This window comes from Semicossyphus pulcher, unplaced genomic scaffold (genome assembly GCF_022749685.1).
Source record: "Semicossyphus pulcher isolate SPU_LCO1_2020_fin unplaced genomic scaffold, fSemPul1.0.p SCAF_8, whole genome shotgun sequence".
NCBI classification, from domain to species: domain Eukaryota; kingdom Metazoa; phylum Chordata; class Actinopteri; order Labriformes; family Labridae; genus Semicossyphus; species Semicossyphus pulcher.
The window spans coordinates 19,114,253-19,134,714 of NW_027211759.1; the positions used below are offsets into that span (position 1 = coordinate 19,114,253).

Consider the following 20,462-nt stretch of genomic DNA (forward strand, 5'->3'; position numbering starts at 1 on the left):
GCTGGATGACCATCGCTGGATCCTCCGGAGCTCCAGCAGAGTCACACCGTGGATCAGTGCGTGCAGGCGGGCAGGCGAGCAGCAGCGATCAGGATCAACATTTCGGATTAGCCGCATCACAGCTATGAACATCCGCCACGTCAAGTAGAAGTAAACGGAGCTCTCTCACAACATTAACGCGTCGAGGATGAACGGGACCGCAGGATCGAGCACCGGATCGGCTTCTTGCCGTTTCGCCCACTATTTTGTCGTGTGTGGGGTGGACACGGAGACGGGCCTGGAGCCGGACGATGGAGCAGGTACATGGTCTATAAACACGAAGAAAAAAAAATGACCTGCTAACACACACACGCACGAGGCTTTGTTTTTGATGTCATACTTCATGTGAAAAATTTTTTCCCTTGATGTAGGCCTGTTTATGTGTGACATCCATTTAAATATGTTTTGATTGGACGTCACATCTCTCTTCCTTTCCTTTGTTGACAACAAAATATTTGTCAGTAGAAAAGCATGTTTTGGCCAATCAGATTGTATTTTAAATCAATTACATCAGAATTTGCTTGTGCATACTTTCTCATGATTTGTGTATTTATAAATGCATCTCTTACTGAAGGATTTGGTGATAGGTAAAGGTAGTCTGATAGAAAACAACCAAAAATTCACAAGATTCAAGAGTGATACATTTTCTCATGGATTGCAGTAATACGATTGATCTAAACTGATGATTGTACTCTATGACCCCATCGTCTTGTCCCTTTGTGTGATCTCTGCTCGAGGAAAACACATTGCAGCTCCGGTCACTGTTTTTTCATCATATTTTCAGTCTGACAGCGCTGAGAATGTTGCTTTGTTGTTTTTTTTCTGCAAGTCATCCACTCATAGCAGAGAAAGGGTTTAATAGAGAGACAAAAACAGCATCCTCTCATGCCCAAAAAAAACTGGAGCACAGATGGAGCATCCAGGCAGGCAGTGTTTCATGGTGAACACTGGAGCTCCCAGATTACACTGTTCTGTAAATCTGAAAGCAGTGATAATCTGTGTGATCGCTGATGCAGCTCTCCTTTTTTTTCTTACTGCTCTAAAACACAGATGGACCCCAGACTAAAACATTTCCGTTGTTTCTCACCAAAAGGATGTTAAAGACATGGATGCTTGGTGGTTGTGGGAGGATGCAGCGGCGTTAACAGCTGCAGTGATGCTGCTCTTGATGGTTTATTTGTGGAGGTTGGATGTAAAGACATCAGGTGGTGTGAGCTTCCTCCACATCGAGGTGTTGACACTCAGCTGGGTGATGTGAGGACAGATTGCACCCAGGGGGTCTCTGTGACATCTGTTCTGCTGTGCGCGTGTCTTCCTCTTTGTGAGGAAGAAGAATCATGCAGGTGTGCTTAACACCAACATCTTCAACGTCACTTCCAGGTTTGAGTTGTGGAGTCACACCCTGTATTCTTGTGTGTTCTTTGTATGAAAAATGCAGCACATGAAGAGCAGATCCTCAGGGGGAAATATGACTGAAACAGACACGGCCTTGTGTTTTTTCTCCATTAGCTAAATGACTTCTGGATAATAGCAAAAAGACTGTACCATGTTGGAAAGCGAAGCCAGGCTGCAGATTATTTAGTGCTCTATCTAACCATAGTGGACTCTGATATCTGGCTCCCTGCAGCGATGACAGCGCTGCTACTGGCTTGTATATCCAAGCTGCTTATGTAACAGCAGGTTGTCTCTGCAGCAGGGGGCTCTGCTCCTTTCAAGGGATTTCATTCTTCTCATACATATTCCTTAAACTGCAGGAAAGCAAGGGATGTTTATTCTTTCATATTCACACAGGCCTTATGAGTGTTGTGTGAGCTGCTGCAGAATCTCTGTTTGTGTATGCGTGTAATTAGTGAATGCCTACAGAGGAACAATCTGCTCTTGTTGGCTTCTCAATAGATGCCACTGTGTTTTCTGCAGCCTAATCAAATTTCACATGACGTTGTCTGTTGGCACGCTGAACGGCCGAGGCTTCAGCGCCCGGTCAGGCCTGATGACTGTCACAGGGGGATGACATCAGCGGAGGGCAAGAACTCCCTGACCGAACATTTGAGAGCTGCTTTGTAAGGCTGAACAGACTGAAAAATTAGAGTGTGCACGTGTCTTATCAAGAAAAGAAATTCCAGACTGTCTTATCTTATTTTTAGGCAACACTTTTATCCTTTTATTTTAAGCTCAGAACCTCGTCTGTGTTCAAAAATGAGACAAAAAGAAAATGTGTCATTTTTCTTGATTCACCTTGAGTGGACGGACAGATCTGTGACGCAAAGATGGAGTGATTTAAACTGGACAAACTCGTCATCAGTCAGTGCCAGCTGACATTTAGTACCATTGTAATCACTTTCCACTTTTTATATCTACACTCATTTACTCATGTTATGGTGTGATGAATGGGACAGTTGGGTAATTACACTGGAGAAAATGACAGATGCAGAGTTTTAGGGGTGCTCAATCATCCCTGATTAAGTGTGTCTGTTTAAGACATGGAGGACAATTCAGAGCTGTAAACTCTGTGATGAATGTCTAAAACAGAGAATGAACAGGAAGTTATATCATGTCCTCAATAACTTTCACAATATTGATTTTATAGTGATGGGGATAAGGACTTTCAGGCACCGGGGATTAGAGCTGAAACAATAGTCGATTAGGTAATCGTCTGTGTTAATCAAGTAATTGTTTGAGTCACTTTTTAAAAACAGAAATGTGACAGCAAATTGAATATTTGAAAGGGTAACTTTGACGGTCACTATTTTCTGACCTGATGACGACCAAACAATTAACTTGATTCCTCAAGAAAAAGGTTCAAGATAAAATTTGTATGGGGGAAAAACTCCTAATTTACAGGTCTTTAAAGGATGTAAAGTATTCTTTAGCTTATTAGCTCACTCATGGTTTCCACAGTGTACATCTTACTGCTGTGAGAAGCTAACGTGCTAATTACAGCCTATTTGAAACAGGCATTTAACCCTCATTCACACAGTGAAACAAACCTCCCTCTTAATCTGTGCTGTGAACAAAGACACAGCACACTCCGGTGGGAGCTTGTGTCAGGAGGAGGTTTGCCTTTTAAACGGGTCAGCTGATGAATCTCCGTGTCGAGGTGACGTAGCTTTGACGAGCTTCGCCTTGACGGCGCTCTTCGAGGCAACAACGGAAGTCGCTACCATGGAAACTAGATGTCCTTCTGCGAGCTTGATTCTGCCTCTCAGCGCCGACACCAATTTATATCCTTAGCAAAGAACATTGACTCCCTCTCCCTGTGCGCTGTGATCCATTAGCTTCTGTCTCCCACCCTCCAGTGTGACTCAGTTTAACATGAAGTGGTGCCTCTTCCTCTCGCAGTGCTGTGCGTCATCTCGCAGGCAGGTGAGGTGAATGTTGAATGCTGAATGAGAGCATCAAAGGGAGGGTATCTGTATGTACCCGGGGCTCTATGTTCCCCATCTCAACATGTCATAATGTGACACATTAAAGAGACATTTCAAAGGGTTTTATATTCTCTGCTGTGTGTATTTTCCTGTGTCAGAATGATGAAATTAACCTTGAAACCCACGCCCCCAAGTTGATGCAGTTTTCTTGACTTTAGACAATGATTTCTCTGCAGTGGATGAACGGATTTTTACAGTTCAATCTGCTTTTTAAACATCCATATCCCCTTTATTTTTTTGCAATTTAGACTGCAAAGATAACCTTTACCAACCTTCCCCAACACAGGAATGACCTCATGTCAAAGCTTCTATCTGAGCGACAGCTGTTAGCTTGCAGGTGATTTGTTCTTCTCATGCAGTGATGTGAGCATGAAGTCTTACTATCTTCAAGGGCATCCCTCACAAAGTGGATGAATAATGTATGTACCTCATTCACTACTAACAGTCGATTTCACACTCACACTGATTCATACACATACAGTTTATTTCGTCTTTTTCAGCAGCTCATCTTCACACGCAGGCAGCACTCTTTTTGTAACCGGAGCTCGGAGCTGACACAAGCTGCAGAGACTGAACAGAGCAGAAACCTGAGCCTGACAGGCCCATGCATCAAATCCCTGCATTGTGAAAGTAGGAATATGTGTTAGACATTTCTTGCTCGCACTGCAAATTCAGCCCTTTTTATATACGTGAAGCTGTTGTATAGAAATCGCTCATCCTTTATCCTCTTGATTGATGAAGAAGCAGCATGTTTTGATCCAGCGCGCTCCCCACATGCGTAAAGAGTTTCCTGCTGCAATGTGTGAGGGACGAGGGGTGCTGTGCAGCATTTCCAGTCTATCTCTATGGTAATGAGTTGAGTTACATAACCCTTGGAAGGGTTTTTCCCCCTCTTCCTCTGCAGAATGGTTCTCGCTGTTGATAACACATGAACAAGGTCGTCCTGTCTGGATTTTTTCATAAGTCAAAGCTGCTGTCATCACGAGGCGTCCTCTGTCCTGTCCTTTTTGTCTTGTAATGAGCTCTGACTCAGCAGCGATGAAGGTCAGAGATCAATCTGTCCTGATACCATAATGCTGTAACTGTCTGTCTTTCAGGAGAAGGCTTCGAGCAGAGCCCCATTCGACGGTCCTTCAAGTCCAAGGTTCTGGTGCACTACCCCGAAAACACAGACAGAAACCCCTTCAATAAAGATGCTGTCAACATGGTGAGTTCTTGGATAACACAAGTAACATAACTGCTCTTGTACGGTGTCGCTCATTATCTCTCATAACAATGGAAATGATACTGAAGGACAAGCTGTGCCTCATTTGTGCTGTAGTTATTGTTAAAAATGACAAAAGAGGAGCACAGTAACTAAATCAGCTCGAGAAACAGTGTTGCTGTTGTTTCTCTGTGTGTGTTCACTGGGTCTCAGAGAACATACTCTTTTCTGTCTTATTGTTTGGTCTACATTTACATAAAATGTGTATTTTTCTTGCTGGAAATCCAAGGTCAGAATGATAAAATTATTGGCCTCAAAATTATTTAATTATTCATCCTCTCAGCAACATGTATGGTCTTATGAATATTTCTTAATGTCATTTTAATTTTACACCCAGAAAAAAATAGTCCCAGTCCCAGTGAAGCAACAAAACATCCGCTGTTTTTATGCCTGATGTCAGTTGTTAAAGTCATAATTAAGGGTTAAATTTAAATTGGCATTTTATCTTTAACCCCATTTTATGTTTTCTCCTCCTCCTCCTCCTCCTCCTCCTCCTCCTCTTTTCCCAGCTTTGTATGCCGAGGGGTCTCTCCTTCCGCACGCAGGCCGACAGGCTCGACCCTCAGTTTCACTCCTTCACCATGTCCTTTGACGACGGCACACGCTCCTACGGCTTCGTTCACACCTTCTACGAGGAGGTGACCAGTGCTCAGATCATCACCGCCATGCAGACTCTCTTCCAGATGCACCACGTGGAGCACCACTCGGCCTCCTCCGCCTCCTCTCCCTCCTCCTCGTCTTCATCCGCCTCCTCGCCCTCCACCTCCAGCATGGACTCGCTCGTGAGCAGCTTGGATGAGTCAGACGCAGAGTCTCTGGCAGGGGTGTCCTCCTGCCTCGGCTGCGCGGGCTCCTTCGATCCAGCGCGGGACACCCTGTATGTGTCCAAAGCCCTCTGCCTCCTCACGCCGCTCCCCTTCCTTCAAGCTGCCCGACAGTTTCTGTCTCAGCTGCACCAAGCTGTGACGTCACACACGGCCCCGCCTCTCCCTCTGGAGAGCTACATCCATAATATCCTGTATGAGGTGCCCCTGCCTCCGCCCGGCAGGTCCCTGAGGTTCCACGGGGTGCAGGGACCCATCCTGTGCCAGCGGCCCGGCCCGGGTGAGCTTCCTCTGGGGGAGTATCCTCTCGGCGAGGCCTTCTCCCTGCTGGGTGTGGACAATATGGTGCAACTACTCACCTGTGCTCTTCTGGAGACACAGGTCCTGCTTTGCTCTCAAGGTAAGCATGCGATTCAGTTATTAGCATCCCTGAGAATGAAATAAGAAAATCTAACATGTTGCAAATGTTGCTCATGAAGTGATGCAAATAAAGTCACAGCCAGGGTTAGCGAAACCAAACGAAGATATTATTGATGCCTTTTAAGATCATTGTCAAGATATCGTAGATTATGAGTGTGAGTATGTTGAAGACAAACTTAATCCATATTTTATTTTTTTGCAGAATTTGTCAGCTCCCATAGCAACGCAGCTGCTTTTTTACATAACAGGGTTCTGTTAATAACTTAATGTAGAAAGAAAGTTACAAATTGAATAGTCACTAAATACAATAATGCTAAAAAGCAGTTGTTTTGTTTACAATTTACTGTTACCCCACATGTAACTGACAGTAAGAACAGGACTGATGCTGCTGCTGAGAAACTGACATCGTAATTTAAAGCTACTTTGAGACACTTTCGGTTCCTGTTGATTTTGGCACCCCCTGTGGACAAAGCCACCTCTTATCTCTTTGCTGATTTTGAGTGTGAAGTGGTGTTTTTTAAAGGGGCTATATGTAAGATTTTACATGTATTCATCAATCAAATATCATTTTTTATTGCCAATGTGTGAAGGGATAGTAGAGGAACTGAGAAATTGAGACCTTCCCCAACTTCCTCCATCGGCCCTAACAACCTGTGGGCTGATTTTTATGTAAAGCATTCGAGACGGTTGTTTCGCGAAACAAGAGGATGTGACTTATCTGATTTGCTGGTTCACCAACGTAATTTGCCGTTTGGTTACGAAGCCCAGTCCCGGAGTCAAGCAGTGTATTTATGTTGTTGGCTAACCTTAGCATGCTCGCTATCGTTATGACTACCAAAATACTATCTGAGTGTGTATGTCAGTCATCTAGCTTTACAAATAACTTCACCAGCTAACATGACAAACGGTGTTGATTTTGTAAATTATGTAGCAGAACAAAGCAAATGTGTATAACTACCGATTATTTTCTATTAGCCATTATGTCATTGCATTACCTGCCTAGGCTAAGGTTAGCCAGCCAGCTGTAAGCTGGAAACTAGCAGTTAGCAGTTAGCTACAGTTAGCTTGTCTGCTATCACAGACAATTTGCCATTTAGGCAATGTAGCAAGGCCCCGTTGAGTGGATAACATCAGCTAACTCACGCAGACTCCCGGGAGCTGATCTGGCTGGTAACTGAGTAATTTGCCGTTTGGTTACGAAGCACAATGCCAGATCCATGCAGTGTAGTTATGTTACAGCTAGTTGGCTAACCTTAGCATGCTCGCTAACGTTATGACAACCAAAAACCATCAGCGTGTGTATGTCAGTGTTGTCAGTCTAGCTTGACAAATAACTTTGCCAGCTAACATGATATTAACTGAGGTATTATGACAAACAGTGTTGATTTTGGACAACATGATGCAGGTCAACATGATACCGGTCAGTGAACACGTCTCGTCAGTGAAAAGTAAACAGAGCTGGAGAGTTCCGAGACTGAGCATGCTCAGTTTCGCGTGTCTTCAGCAAAAACCCCGGACGCTTGTTCATTCGTGCGCATGTCCTCACAAGCGCGTACAAGAAGGTTGACTGTAGTTCCCTCAACGGCCGACTGAATGAGGATTCTCTGAAAGTTACATATAGCACCTTTAACAGTCATGTGTATCACTCACTTTAAATTTTTGCCCTGGAAAATGAAAACAAAGGCAGCGTGCAGTTAACTGCTTCGTCTGACACCTACCCCCCGCCAGCAGCTGCAGGCATTCAAAATAACTATATAGAAATATTCAATCTTGTCGCTGATGGTCTGGTTTGCTTCTGTAGGTCATACAGAGTAATCAGAATTAATTACAGTCTGTTTCATAGCCATCAAAAAAATTCTCACAGGAGCTTAAACGAGCCTTTAACGTCCTCATTCATTAGTCTGTGCTGCTCTCTGTAGCATGTTAACAATAATTTAATTAATAGTTCCATAAGAAACTCATGGAACAGCTTAATTAAGATTCTGATAATGAGAATGTACTTGAATATCATTTCCCCCCTCGCTGCTTACAGGTGATCACTCACGCTGTCTCATCTCTTTCTCTCCTCAGACTATCAGCGTTTGATGACGGTGGCAGAGGGCGTCACCACCTTGCTGTTCCCGTTCCAGTGGCAGCACATCTACCTGCCTATCGTTTCTGCGCCGCTGCATCACCTCCTGGACGCTCCTGTGCCGTTCCTTATGGGTATCCAGCGCAGAGTGGGAGCTCAGCGATCCTCCCTCCACCTACCGCACGAGGTACAGAAGTAAACAAAGACCTCATGTGTTAATGTGTCTGTAGTTTCTTGTGCAAAAACATGCCAGTCAGAATAAAGTGCAGACAAAAACTTTCAAAAAAAGGATCAACTGAACTGAACTCCTTTGAACACCCTCACATACATTTGCGGATCATCTCTGTGCTGCATGCGTGACAGTTCGCCCTCTGCCTCCGGCCTGTCGAGACGATATTTCCTCAGAGCGCCCGCCCCCCTCCCTTTATGTATCCAGTCCTGAACCCGAGATCACTTTATGCTGCATGAATATCTCACTGAAGCCTCTTTGAAGTCGCTCTGCCCCAGAAAAGAGGCAGTTGAAAGAGAGCTCGGGGGGGATGAAAGCAAAAATGCAGTGCATGAAGGATCCAGAAAAATGGGACTTGCTGAATAATTAATGAGAATTAGAGATTGTCGCTTATTCCTTGAGTTGTGCAATTAATTTATAGGCGGTAATTTGTGAGGAAAAACATTGAGAGGGGCACAGTTTGGCTCCGAAAAAAGAACACTTAAATGTTCCTCCTTGTTAGAATATATATATCTTTTCTTTGTGTTTCTATTTGATTAAAAGAGATGGTTAAAATGCAAAAACATGTACTATGAGGATGATGCTGCACAGAGTGAGAGCCTGTCTGCAACTGTCTGCTCTCCCAGCTTCCCCTGAGGCTGTAATCTGACTGCCTGAGGTCGCTGTTGAAGGTCACGCTGCTGCTGACTGCGCCTCGCTGCACCGCTGCTTACAGAAGCACTATTTTTAAATCCTTCTCACAGTTCTGTAACTGGTTGTTCAGCTGCTTCATGGCCACACTGTAACCACAGGTTTCTGATATGTTCGCCTGTGTGAAAGCCTGATATGCAGGTTTCCACTGTTGCAGTGATAACAGTAATCGTAGTATAATCCTTCACATGCTAATATCCTCCGAGGGCTTATCACGATGAAATGCCAAGAATCTATTAATGGAAATCAAATCTTTATCTCTGATTTAATTGGATGTTAAAGCTCTTTTTGTCTTCATGTGGTGAATACGAGTCTGTGCATTAAGATGTGTAAACCTGTTATGATTATCTGATGGAGAAGCTCACTGAATGATCATATTCTAACCCTTGTTTGTCTCTTCACAGGCCAACCTGTGCTTCGTGGACATCGACAACCACTGCGTCGAGGCCCCCGAGCACCTTCCCGTGTTTCCCGATCAGTCGGAGCTCATCCAAGAGCTGAGTGAGGTGCTGCTGCGCTTCGGGCTCCCTCCACAGGGCGGACTGATCACTAAGCCATCCACCACCACCACCACCTCCTCCCCTCGCCTGAGCAGCCTGGTGCTGGAGGATCTGATGGAGGACAGGAGGAACGGGAACCTTGGAGGCGAGGAGCTGGCGGTGCTGGAGAGGCTGCAGGCTCTGGCGCGGAGGTGCGGAGGAGACAAAACGTCAGATGGAGGGAAAACACTGGGACACGTGTTTGAGGAGGAGGAGGAGGAGCTGAGGGATGCTAAGCTGAACATTCAGCTGAGGGAGGTGTTCTCTGGACGCTTTGCTGCCATGTTCGGCAGGTATGAAGACTTTCTCATCCACAGCGCTCTTGATTTGGACTCCTGGTTGAGCAACAGAGAGGCGATGTTCAGCTTTGATAAGGTACTTCAGTACATGTCAATACACAGATTTATAGGTCTGATAAACCTACTGCAAATTCTTTCCACATATGTTAAGTTTCTTCTTTTAAAAAGGTGTTTTTGGTTCTCTATGTTTCAGGGTTCCTTCCTCTCAGTTCAGCCAGCGGCTCACTTGCACTTCTTGTCCCGTTTCCTGGAGACGTCCATGTTTTCTTCTTTTGTGGATGGGAAGGTGATATCTCGCTGGGCGGATAGAGAGCCGCTGCAGCAGCTGTTTGATAGCCGCGTGGAGAGAGAACGACTGTACGACACAGACGAAGAAGACCCCCGGAACTGTCGCTACAGGAAGTGCACATCGCTCTTTGAGTCAGGTACAGTTGAAGACAAGGACAGTCTTCACATAACTTTGCTTCATTCCATAGATTTTGATGTAAATTTGACAGTGATGTACATTTGCAAGAGCTGTCTAATGAGCTTAGTTAACAGCTTCTGAAAGCGTAAACAAATTAAGCTGTTAAATCTCTGACAAACCAAGAGTAACATGAGGATGCTTCAACAGTTTCTTTTCAGGATTTAGACTGAGCCAGAAACTAGATTCTACCCACTCTTGGTAGATTGAGCAGAATGATATGATTGAAGTGGATGCCAGATTTGAAAATCTGTCACCATCTGTTCTTCTGTCTGGGTTTATTCAGCATGATGATCGTGCTGCTCGGCTTCCCGTAAACATCATTTCTCTCTCTCTTTAGTGAAAACTACTGAAGATGTTCCTTAAGCTCTGCTCAAGGGAACTTGTGTACCAGCACATTAAACTCTTAACTACTCTTGTAACCTTTCTTCAATGGAAATTATAATCAAATCATCTGATAGATAAGGGACAATTATAATGTGATAAAAGGGGGAAAGGAGGGCACAGAAAGGGAATTTGAGAGGGATGGACTAAATGATATGGTAGGCAATGAGCATTACATTGTATAAGAGGACAACAGGGCTTTGAAGTCCTGCCAAGCTTCCAGCAGGAAGTGGACTGTTTATATCTCAGCCTGTCTGTTAGAGACTCAGAGATGTTGCTTCATCTCTTCTTGCTGTCCCTTCCTGGCGAAGAAAGAAACAAACTTAGTAGCATTTATCCCAGTCAGCTACAAAATGTCCCTGTAAGAGGTGACATTAAATATCAGGCACAAATCCTCCCTGCAAATGTTTTTATAGTAACACTTTCATGACTCATCCTGGCTGCTTTGTATCTACAGTATTCATCTGCTGGATCTTAAGCATAGCTGTGTTTATCTCTGCAGCTCAGGCCATCGAGCGCAGGATGCTGAAGGCTGACCACACAGCCATACACCCCCACCTGCTGGACATGAGGATCGGCCAGGGTCGTCACCAGCAGGGCTACTTCCCCAAGCTGCAGGCTGATGTGCTCGCACAGGGACAGAACTCCAACAAGTGAGCCTTTTGTTTTCTGCAGTGATTCCCAACCATGAGTTATTATGACAAAGGTCCAGTGAGTACAAGGAGGAGTTAGCAAGGAAAGTTAAAGGACAGCTGATTGAAAGAGAGTTGGAATGATCGGCTAAAAGTGATTGTTAAACGTTAAGTTAAGATAACACACGGTTTATATAGGTAGCTCAAAGTAAGCCTTAAGTAAATGGTAAATTATTGAAATGATTAGCTAAAAATTAAGGATAAACTGTCTAAAATAGTTTCCCAAAGCAACTGATAAATGATTTAGATGATTAGATTAAACTCGGCTGTCGCCTCACAGCTAGAAGGTTCCTGGTTTGAATCCTGGTTTGGACATAGTGGACCCCGCCTCTCACCTGCAACCCTGACCTGGATAAGTGGTATAGATAATGGATGGATTAAAGTCATTTACAAACATTGGTGATGATTCAGTTTAAGTAATGTAAAAAGTTTCATAGCTTAAGATAATACAGTGTAAAGGTCCTACTCCTGCCACGTCAAAAGGAAACAGTAGCCTCCTTACTTGAACAAAATTACCTTAATATTGACAGTATAATTTATGAAAATAAAATGTACCTCTAGCCACTTTTTTTTAAGCTAATAGCATTATTAACATTAACTTTAAAGTCTATTGAAATAAACACATTTTGCAACATATTCTGCCTCTCTGTATTACTCCGCTACACCGAAAAATGTATGCGCAATTAGCAACTGGTGTGTTCCGCGCAGCCGTTGTGCTGTGTCTCTCAGCCCCACGAGGCGAGGCGAGAGAGATGAGAGATGCTGTTTATTCCAAAAAGTACACTTTATTGATGGTAAATATTCAAATACAACTAAAGTTATCATTATAGTTATGATTCTTGATGTGGACGGCCCTTTTACCTTTTAGGTATTGGAGCTTAGTGCTAGCGTTAGCTGTCACTGTAAGAGCTACCCTTATCTGTGAAGAAGGAACAGGACGACCTCTGCATCACGTCACTCTTCAGCCCCTTACATTCCCACTCGTCTGATCCCTCTTTTTATTCAGGGCTCTCTCTGTAGCGTTTTTCTCCTCCATGGTCTTCCTTCTTTCTGCTTCTTTGGCAGTATATGCCGTCGTCGGCAAAGTAGGAACAGGAAATTTAGTGCAAGTTGCCATAGCTCCTGACTGACTCAACCTCTGTGAGCGCACTGCTGACACAAATCATGTGGAAGCCAGATCGCTGTGATTGGCTAGTTACGTGGAAAGCTGACCCTGATTGGTTGTTTGATTCAGACCGAAGTAATTTTAATTAAAAAAATCTAAACAAACTAAATACAAAGGTGCGGGCGATCACAGTCACAGACGTAATTTCAATTTAATATTGTTAGGGAAATGCAATTATCAAAATGTGTTATTGAAACTTGAAAATGAAATAATGTTGCCTTCTGTATCTTTAATGATGGGACACTTAAGCTCCCTTAAAATAGAGCTCTGGGGGGTAATAAGACAATAAAGGTTGGAAATTACTGCATATGTATGTCATTAGTTGTTAGGGTCTACTTTATCACCAACCAAAATACACATACACACATGTTTTGAATACAGAAAACAGTCCAAGTTATTTTGTTATGTTATCTTGTTGATCAGGTGGTCCAGTCGAGTCACAGCTTCACGCAGGACTGACTCCAAGAGATCAAGTGTGAACGAACACTCAGGAGTGGACAATGAACAGAGACAGGTACTTACAAGTGTCCACACACATACACCAAACACCCTCCGGACTGAAAGCGCTTGTGTCTGATTTATTCCTGTTTGTTTATTCAACAGAAGCACACGTTTGCGAGGAAGAACCTCCGCCAGTCTAAGCTACTTGACACGTCGCCACAAGCTGTCACTCAGACTCACCGAGAGTTCGTCGACGGGCTGCTGAGCGAGTGTCGTCTGAAGGTGAGAGCTCCGTCTGAACCGTGATGGAGGCACTGCTGTCACTGATTTCTTAAATCATAGTTTAATGCCACAACATGTCGTCTGGCTTTTCAGACCAAACGGATGCTGATGGAGAGGATGGGGAAGGAGAGTGTGGAACTGGGTCAGGGAGAAGCCAACATCACAGGCCTGCAGGAGAACACACTCATCCACGGTCTGTGTGACCTACTGGAGAGAACCTGGGGCCACGGGCTGCAGCTGAAGCAGGTCAGACACACTGACGCACCGCGCAACATGCCTAATCAGCTCAGATGACCTAAAAAAACATCCAAATATGTGTTCCTTCATGCAAAAAATACACATCATGCACATAACGAGTTAACTAACATGCTGGATATTGACATGTGCGTGTCTATTTCCAACAGGGGAAGTCCGCTCTTTGGTCCCATTTGCTTCACTACCAGGCGGCCCAGGGGAAGATGGAGACACCAGCTGAGTCTCCAGGTCAGAGCACAACCTGACGGTTCTGTTGTGTAAATGAACAAGGTAAAGAGTGGAATAATCATCTGTGTTGAACTTCCTGTCTGTTCAGGGTGTAATGGATTGGATCAGAGAACGTTTGATGAAGGCACTCAGCTCCTGAGAGGAACCTTAACACAGGATATGAGGTAATGAGACTGACTTAGATAAAGACTAAAACGTTGAATACTCAGTCCTCAGACACAATGTTATGAGAATTACTGTTTATGTCATACAGCATCTATTGTTCTTCCAGGTTCATCCAGACCATGAGTGAGGGTCTATCTGAGGTGGGTCAGGCTCGGGCCTGGATCCACCTTGCACTGGAGAAGAAAATGCTTTCTCAACACCTTAAAGAGCTGCTGACAAACCAGGAGCTGCTCAGGTCAGAATTCAAGTAGAAACACATCGAATGTATCTGGATTTCATCTATTATAAGTCCCAGGATTATGACTGACTTTATTTTATTTCTTCTGGTCCCTTGACAGGCAGCTGTACAAACCTCACGCGTTCCTGCTCTGTGAGGAAGAAAGGGAGCAGTTTTTGTTCCACCTGCTCTCTCTCAACACTGTGGACTACCTCTGCTTCACACGCGTCTTCACCTCCATCAGTGAGTCCTGTAAACTTTAACAAGAAAATGGTGGAATTTACTGGCAGGTTTATAGCTGCTGGGTTGTGTTTTACCTGAATTGCACCCTGTATCCCTTGGATTCACAAGAAACAGCTAGACCTCCAACAAAGGACAACACGTCCCTGTTACTGCTGCCGAGTTTTGTGAGAGAAGTTTAAACTGAAGAAAATGACGTGAATGAAAACTTTGTCTCTTGTGTCTCTCCAGGTATTCCATACCGTGTCGTCATAATCCCCATGAAGAAGCTGAGCATCGCAATGGCAACAGTCGACCCTTGGGTGTGTGTGTCAGGAGAAATGGGAGATTCAGGAGTTAGACAGATCCCGAAGAATACACAAGAGATTTATTTCCAGGTTTGTAAATGCTCCTCAGCAGTAATCATCACGTCTGACAGATACATGCACTGCTACACTTACTATTTGTGCTTTTTATTTCAGTGTAAGAACCTGGGCAGGCTGAGCACTCTGCAGCTGGGACAGGAGAACTCAGGCCTGCTGGCCAAGTGTCTGATCGACTGTGTGATGGTGTACAACGAGATCACAGGACACACCTACAAGTAAGATGCTTTCTCCAACTTCGGCTCTTCTCGAAACAATGACTTCACCTTCACAGCATAGTGGCTAATTATACAAGGATGTGTCAGTAAGCCCAGTTTTAAGAAGATACGATACGATACAATACATGCAGTTAGAGAGAAAATATTCACGCTCAGAGTTTCCAGTGATCATGACAACAATTCCACCTTTTAAGTGATCAAAAAATTGTATTTGTCTGTAAATATAATCTGTTACCAATCAGTCCGGGGAACATCAACCCCGGAACATTGGCACACTGTCCACATGTGTGGTGCCGTTACGCAGGACAGGGATTATTATATGGACGAGCTGCTATCGCACGCTCGTTTAAAAACTGAAGCTGAACAGTCTGAAGTCTGGAGTTGACTTACAATGAACTGTTAAAAGAGCTGCCCCCTCCTCTCCCTGCTCGTCATCGATCTGTGCATGGAGTTGAGATCCGTCAGTGTGCGCTCACCTAATGCCTGAGTGCAGCACCTCGCGTTTGTGCTTGTTTATCATTAGTGCAATTTTCTTTGAGAATCAGACCTTGAGATGGAGTAGATAGCGGGCAATTTATGGTGCTATCAGCGGCCACAATTCATTCTTAGTGAATTCGCCCCATAATGTAGACATATAAAAGTAGTGACTGTGTGTACACTGTGTGGGATGACATACCTTTATCATATCTGGGATCTTTGCAAGTTTTTTTAAATGCTGTGATGTCATTAACTGAAACCAGCTGCTGCCTAGTACAGAGACGAAATCTACAGGTATATATTGCCTTACATAAGTATTCTGGAATTTAAACAGACTCATTTGGGCTTTTTTATTGTATTGAATTGGTAAACAAGAGCAGTCCAAAAAGCAAGCATCTGTTGGATACACAAATTAACCTGAAAGCAATTGGTTACACCTGATCTTGGTTGGGGTTTCACAGCAATGTTTGTGTTGATCCATTCATTATCTATAACACATTAAGTTACATTTAAATCTGCAGTTGGAACATATGGAAAAGTTCAAGGGGGGTGAATACCTTGGAATATTTGTTATATTTGCTACATCATACAACAAAGCACATTTCTGCATTAAGTTGTTTATAAAAGTAAACTCTCACCACTATAACTGATCAGAACAGATGGCACTTATTTACGCCATGTCCTTGTATCATAAATCCCACATTTCGCAGCTGGACACACTGAAACGCTGTCTTCTTTTCTTGCAGGTTCCCATGCGGACGTTGGCTGGGGAAAGGCGTGGGCGATGGCAGCTTGGAGCGAGTCCTCATTGGTCAGCTGGTGTCACCTGGTGCTGAGGAGGAAGCTGGAAGGTGGACAGGGACGCCTCCGGAGCTGGCCTCTCCTTCTCAGAGTGTGCGGACAGTGCTGGGATCGCTTGGCAACCGAAGCAGTACGTCCTGACAAAGAACACATTCTTTACTACAATAGCTGACCTACTTGTTAGTGTCCTCACTACAATAACAGATTCTGCTCCTGTATCACCTTTTCTATTCAGCTGCAGTCTACTTCCTCTCGTGTCTGTCACCACTTCATCCTCGTGTTTCTCTCTGTAACTGTTCTCCATTCATCCTTTCAGGGATGCTGTCTGTGGAGGTACAAGAGGACATGAGGGAGGCAGCAAATAACCTTGTTAAGCACTTCCACAAACCTGAACAAGAGGTATGTCTCTGCTACAGTGAGTGTGTGTGATTCAGCTCCTGCATTCGTTTAACCTGTGGGCGCGCTAAGCCCAAACTGTTAATGCAAATTAAAGCATCTCTGCAGCGATGTGATAGACTGTCAACCTCCTGCCTGTGTTATTTATATCTCCCACACGGTTCATTACCCAGGCTTTGTCTCATTTTTGGATAAGACTAGCCTCTCTCATCGCAGCAGCGAGGAAAAAGCCCTGAAGAGACTTGATGGATCGCTTCAGTTTATCTATAATGGAGCCTCACTTCTTTGTAATAACAACTTTAGTGCACAGGCTTTAATGTACAAGCATTGGCTCTGTTCTGGTTACATCCTTTTAATAAATGACAGAAGAGCCCTTTAGATTTAGAAGTCAACAAATCGCTCTCTGCTCTGGAGGATTTCGAAAAATTGCAGTGCCTTCTATCGACCATATTAGAGGATTACTGAGGGTGAAAGATGAGCCTCTCTATTACAGTGGCTTTTGTTAACCCATTTCTGTCCTCTCAGAGAGGAAACCTGACGGTCCTGCTGTGTGGTGAAGGAGGTCTGGTCCTCTCGCTGGAGAAGTTCCTCCTGCACGGGTTCAAATCGACCCGTCTTTTCCAGAGGAACGTGTTTGTTTGGGACTTTGTGGGTGAGTGATGTTTACGCTCATGTCTATTTGCTCCATCTAGTGGCAGTGGATTTTAACTTCACGTAACACTCAACAAAGCAAGTTATTAACCGCCTGTATGGCTTCTCTTACCCATAGAGAAGGCAGTGGTTTCCATGGAGACAGCTGATCAGATGGGTGACCTGCATGGATCAACGCTGACAAAGGGGCCACCTTGCGACTCACTGTGCCACTATGTGAACGCAATCAACGCCTCGCCACGAAACATCGGAAAAGAGGGAAAGTTCCAGCTGTTTGTCTGCCTGGGAATCAGGTGAGTGGTTATAACTTAAAGAAGTTTTAAAAGTCAGGCAAAAAAAGACCTAAAGAAGAAAACTCTTAAACACCTTAGCTCCCCTACACCCCCCTTCTTCTTTGTAGGGGTAGGAGTGTTAAAGTAGCCAGTGGAAAGAAAAAGAGTAATTACAGACATGAAAAGAAAGATGTTCTTGCATAAACGAAAGAGTTTATAATCCAACAATAGTTTTATAATTGGAATGATAGTAGTGTAATGAATCCAATGTATTAGGTCTAAAACAGATTCACAAATGAATCCATATTTAAACCAGAAATATCGAAACATTTAAAAAAAACCTGTGGAACATTATTGTCCTTAAAGGTCATCATATTGTGTTGGGTAAAGGTCGTATAGTTTCCTTCCTGAGGCCCTGAGGATGTAACCAGGAGCATGACCAGGCTGAGGTCCTCTCACATTGAAACCACAGCTAAGGGACCAGAAGCGTTTAAAAATCAAATCAAGCATTTTGTTTTTGATATAATAGGATTTAACTGCTGTTTTTTACTCACCGCTACTGTCCTTATCAGTGAAGGCTGTGACCTTTCTGTGTCACTCTCAGAGTCATTTATTGGCCGAGCTTCACTTAAGTTCAGGTGGAAAAGAGAATTTCAGTAAGATAACTTTAGGTGAAAAACTCCCACACACTGTCTCGCTCGTTGCTGATAATATTTATTTCATATCATCCTTCATGAGGTTGTCGTCAGGTCGATACGACCAAAACATCGATTATATGAAATAGATATTATCAGCAACAAGCGAGACTGTGTGCGGGAGTCTTTCACCTATTGTTTCAAGACTGCACCTCCCTCCGCCGCACCTGTCACAATTCAGGTGTGCACAGGCTTTCTTTAGTAAGATAACTTTGACATCAGCAGACCGAGTCATTGTTTTCTGTTGTCTCTGCATCAACTGCCAGAAGCAGTAAAAATAGTTTAAATCAAATGTAAGCGGCGTAGTTTGCTTAGATTTTAAGGCACTCTTATTTTTAACTTCAGTACAGTACATACAACAGTATAAATATCAAGGCTGTTAAAGTTGTTTAAAAAAAACATATTTGGGGCTGCTGTCTTGTTGACAATGAAATAACCTTCAAATGAATACCTCTCTTCATCAGTTATTTATGACAAAATAACAACAACCAACCTGTTCCACTCGACAGGGACCGGCTGCTCTCTCAGTGGCTCCCCCTGCTGGCAGTGTTCCCTCTGACAGCTCGGACCTACGAGGAAGGTGCTCTGCTGAGGGACCGGGCTGCTGTGCACTCCCTCTCCCGCATCCTGCACACACTTAATGAGTTCACCATCACCCTGGAGACTGCACTGGTCAAAGGAGTTGACCTCTGACCCTGACAGTTCAGCCCCTGCTATGTCACCTGCTGCAGAAATGCTGATGGGTTCAAATATGTGGAAAAAACAAGTACACTGAGACTCTTGAGAGATGTGACTTCATCATAAAAAAGGACAGTGGACTAGATGAAGCCGCTGGCACCTTGAGCTCCAAACATTTTGCCTTGTTCATTGATGTAAATGTCTGATATTCTGTATTTGCTTCAGGAAATAGTCAAATTTTTCCTATGCTTGTTTACACTGTGAAATTCTGTTTCCCCGAGGAGAAATAGAGAGGCATTCATAACCTCACATCTACAGTAGATATTTTCACAGCCCACACATTTACTGTACCCGACCCAAGAACCACTATTACTCTCCTTCGACTGCTGTATTGCTTGCACTTGAATTTTAAAGGAAGCACATGCATGGCCAAAATCTGTTTGTTTTTTGTCTTACTGTGTTGTGATCTGAAATATCAGGACTCAGGCCTTATTATATAGACGCATTTTTCTTGACTTTATTCATTGGATATCTTAGTAAATATACTCCAGAAAAATAATGCCCCCACTCTATGATATGTTAAAAATGTTATATTATTATGCTCTTGGTATACAGTGTTACATCTTGCCTGTTTCCCATTGTTTATTTTAGTTTGGGGTCACATACTGCAGAGTTGAGCTCATGAATTCGTCACACTGAAACCAAACTGGTGTCCTAATTGTGTCAGTTCAAATAGTCTTTGTCACTTTGATAAAAAGCTTTTCCCCTTTCTCTCTCGTTGTAAATATTTTGCTTCATTAGATCTTTGATAGAATTATGCCCATTTGTTTTCATGGTGTACTGAATTTGTGGCATATTTTTCTGTACAAAGGCATCTTGTTTGTGTCTGTGTAAAACAATAGATTCCACTATGGACACACTTTACTGAATATATGTATAATAATCATGCTGTTTGTTTCTGGACTGTTCAGTTGTCGACTGACATAATAGAGCACAGGTTGTTAAAAAAACGCTAGGTATTATGTTGATGTCGCATTTAATTTAACAGTTGAAGAATTATAAAACTGCTGTCTCCTGCACTGCCCTGCAAGCACTATGTAACCGTCAAAGACCAAGCCTCTATTATCATTTAAATACAGATTAGAGGAAGCAATAATGAATTGTTATTTATGAAATGTGTGGTTAAAGAATAAAGATAATATTGTCATAAGTGATATGTTTGGTATTGTTTATTTTCTTGTTGTTGTGTTTACTCAAATGTGTGATGAAGCTTTACCAACTGCTGTGTACGTTTGGCTGTGCCTTCTGCCAAGCCCTTCTGATCAGTTTGAGGATACTAGTACTGGAGGTGCAGCAGCCACTTAACCATATGAAAACAGCCTCATTATAAAGGGATGGCACAAAGAATATTTGTGCAATGTAACACAATTCCTTTCAATAACCAAGAAGCACAAATTACTCTTATTTTATGGTGCTGAATTTTGCTTTAGCTATATCAAGACCATTGGAGCATTTTTGAAGACTCTGCAGTATCTTGAATCACATTTTTTATTTTTTACTTAAAGGGACAGTGAGTAATT

At 43.4% G+C, this 20,462-nt stretch overlaps 1 protein-coding gene across 2 annotated transcripts; it reads left to right on the forward strand.

Moving 5' to 3' along the window:
- Positions 1-68: 68 nt before the first annotated feature.
- LOC138612984 (DENN domain-containing protein 5B-like) lies at positions 69-20,096 on the forward strand. Of its 2 annotated transcripts, XM_069686536.1 has the most exons (21): positions 69-299; positions 4,562-4,671; positions 5,238-5,952; positions 8,043-8,230; positions 9,367-9,876; positions 9,994-10,225; positions 11,150-11,300; positions 12,928-13,018; positions 13,108-13,227; positions 13,321-13,473; positions 13,632-13,710; positions 13,799-13,874; positions 13,982-14,110; positions 14,214-14,335; positions 14,564-14,709; positions 14,794-14,912; positions 16,136-16,320; positions 16,507-16,589; positions 17,112-17,238; positions 17,356-17,530; positions 18,714-20,096. In XM_069686536.1, exons 1-21 carry the CDS (start codon positions 188-190, stop codon positions 18,895-18,897), a joined length of 3,807 nt encoding a protein of 1,268 aa, XP_069542637.1. In that variant the 5' UTR covers positions 69-187; the 3' UTR covers positions 18,898-20,096. The 2 variants fall into 2 exon arrangements, with proteins under 2 accessions (XP_069542637.1, XP_069542636.1); XM_069686535.1 differs by having other exon boundaries at positions 14,564-14,912.
- Positions 20,097-20,462: the final 366 nt, after the last annotated feature.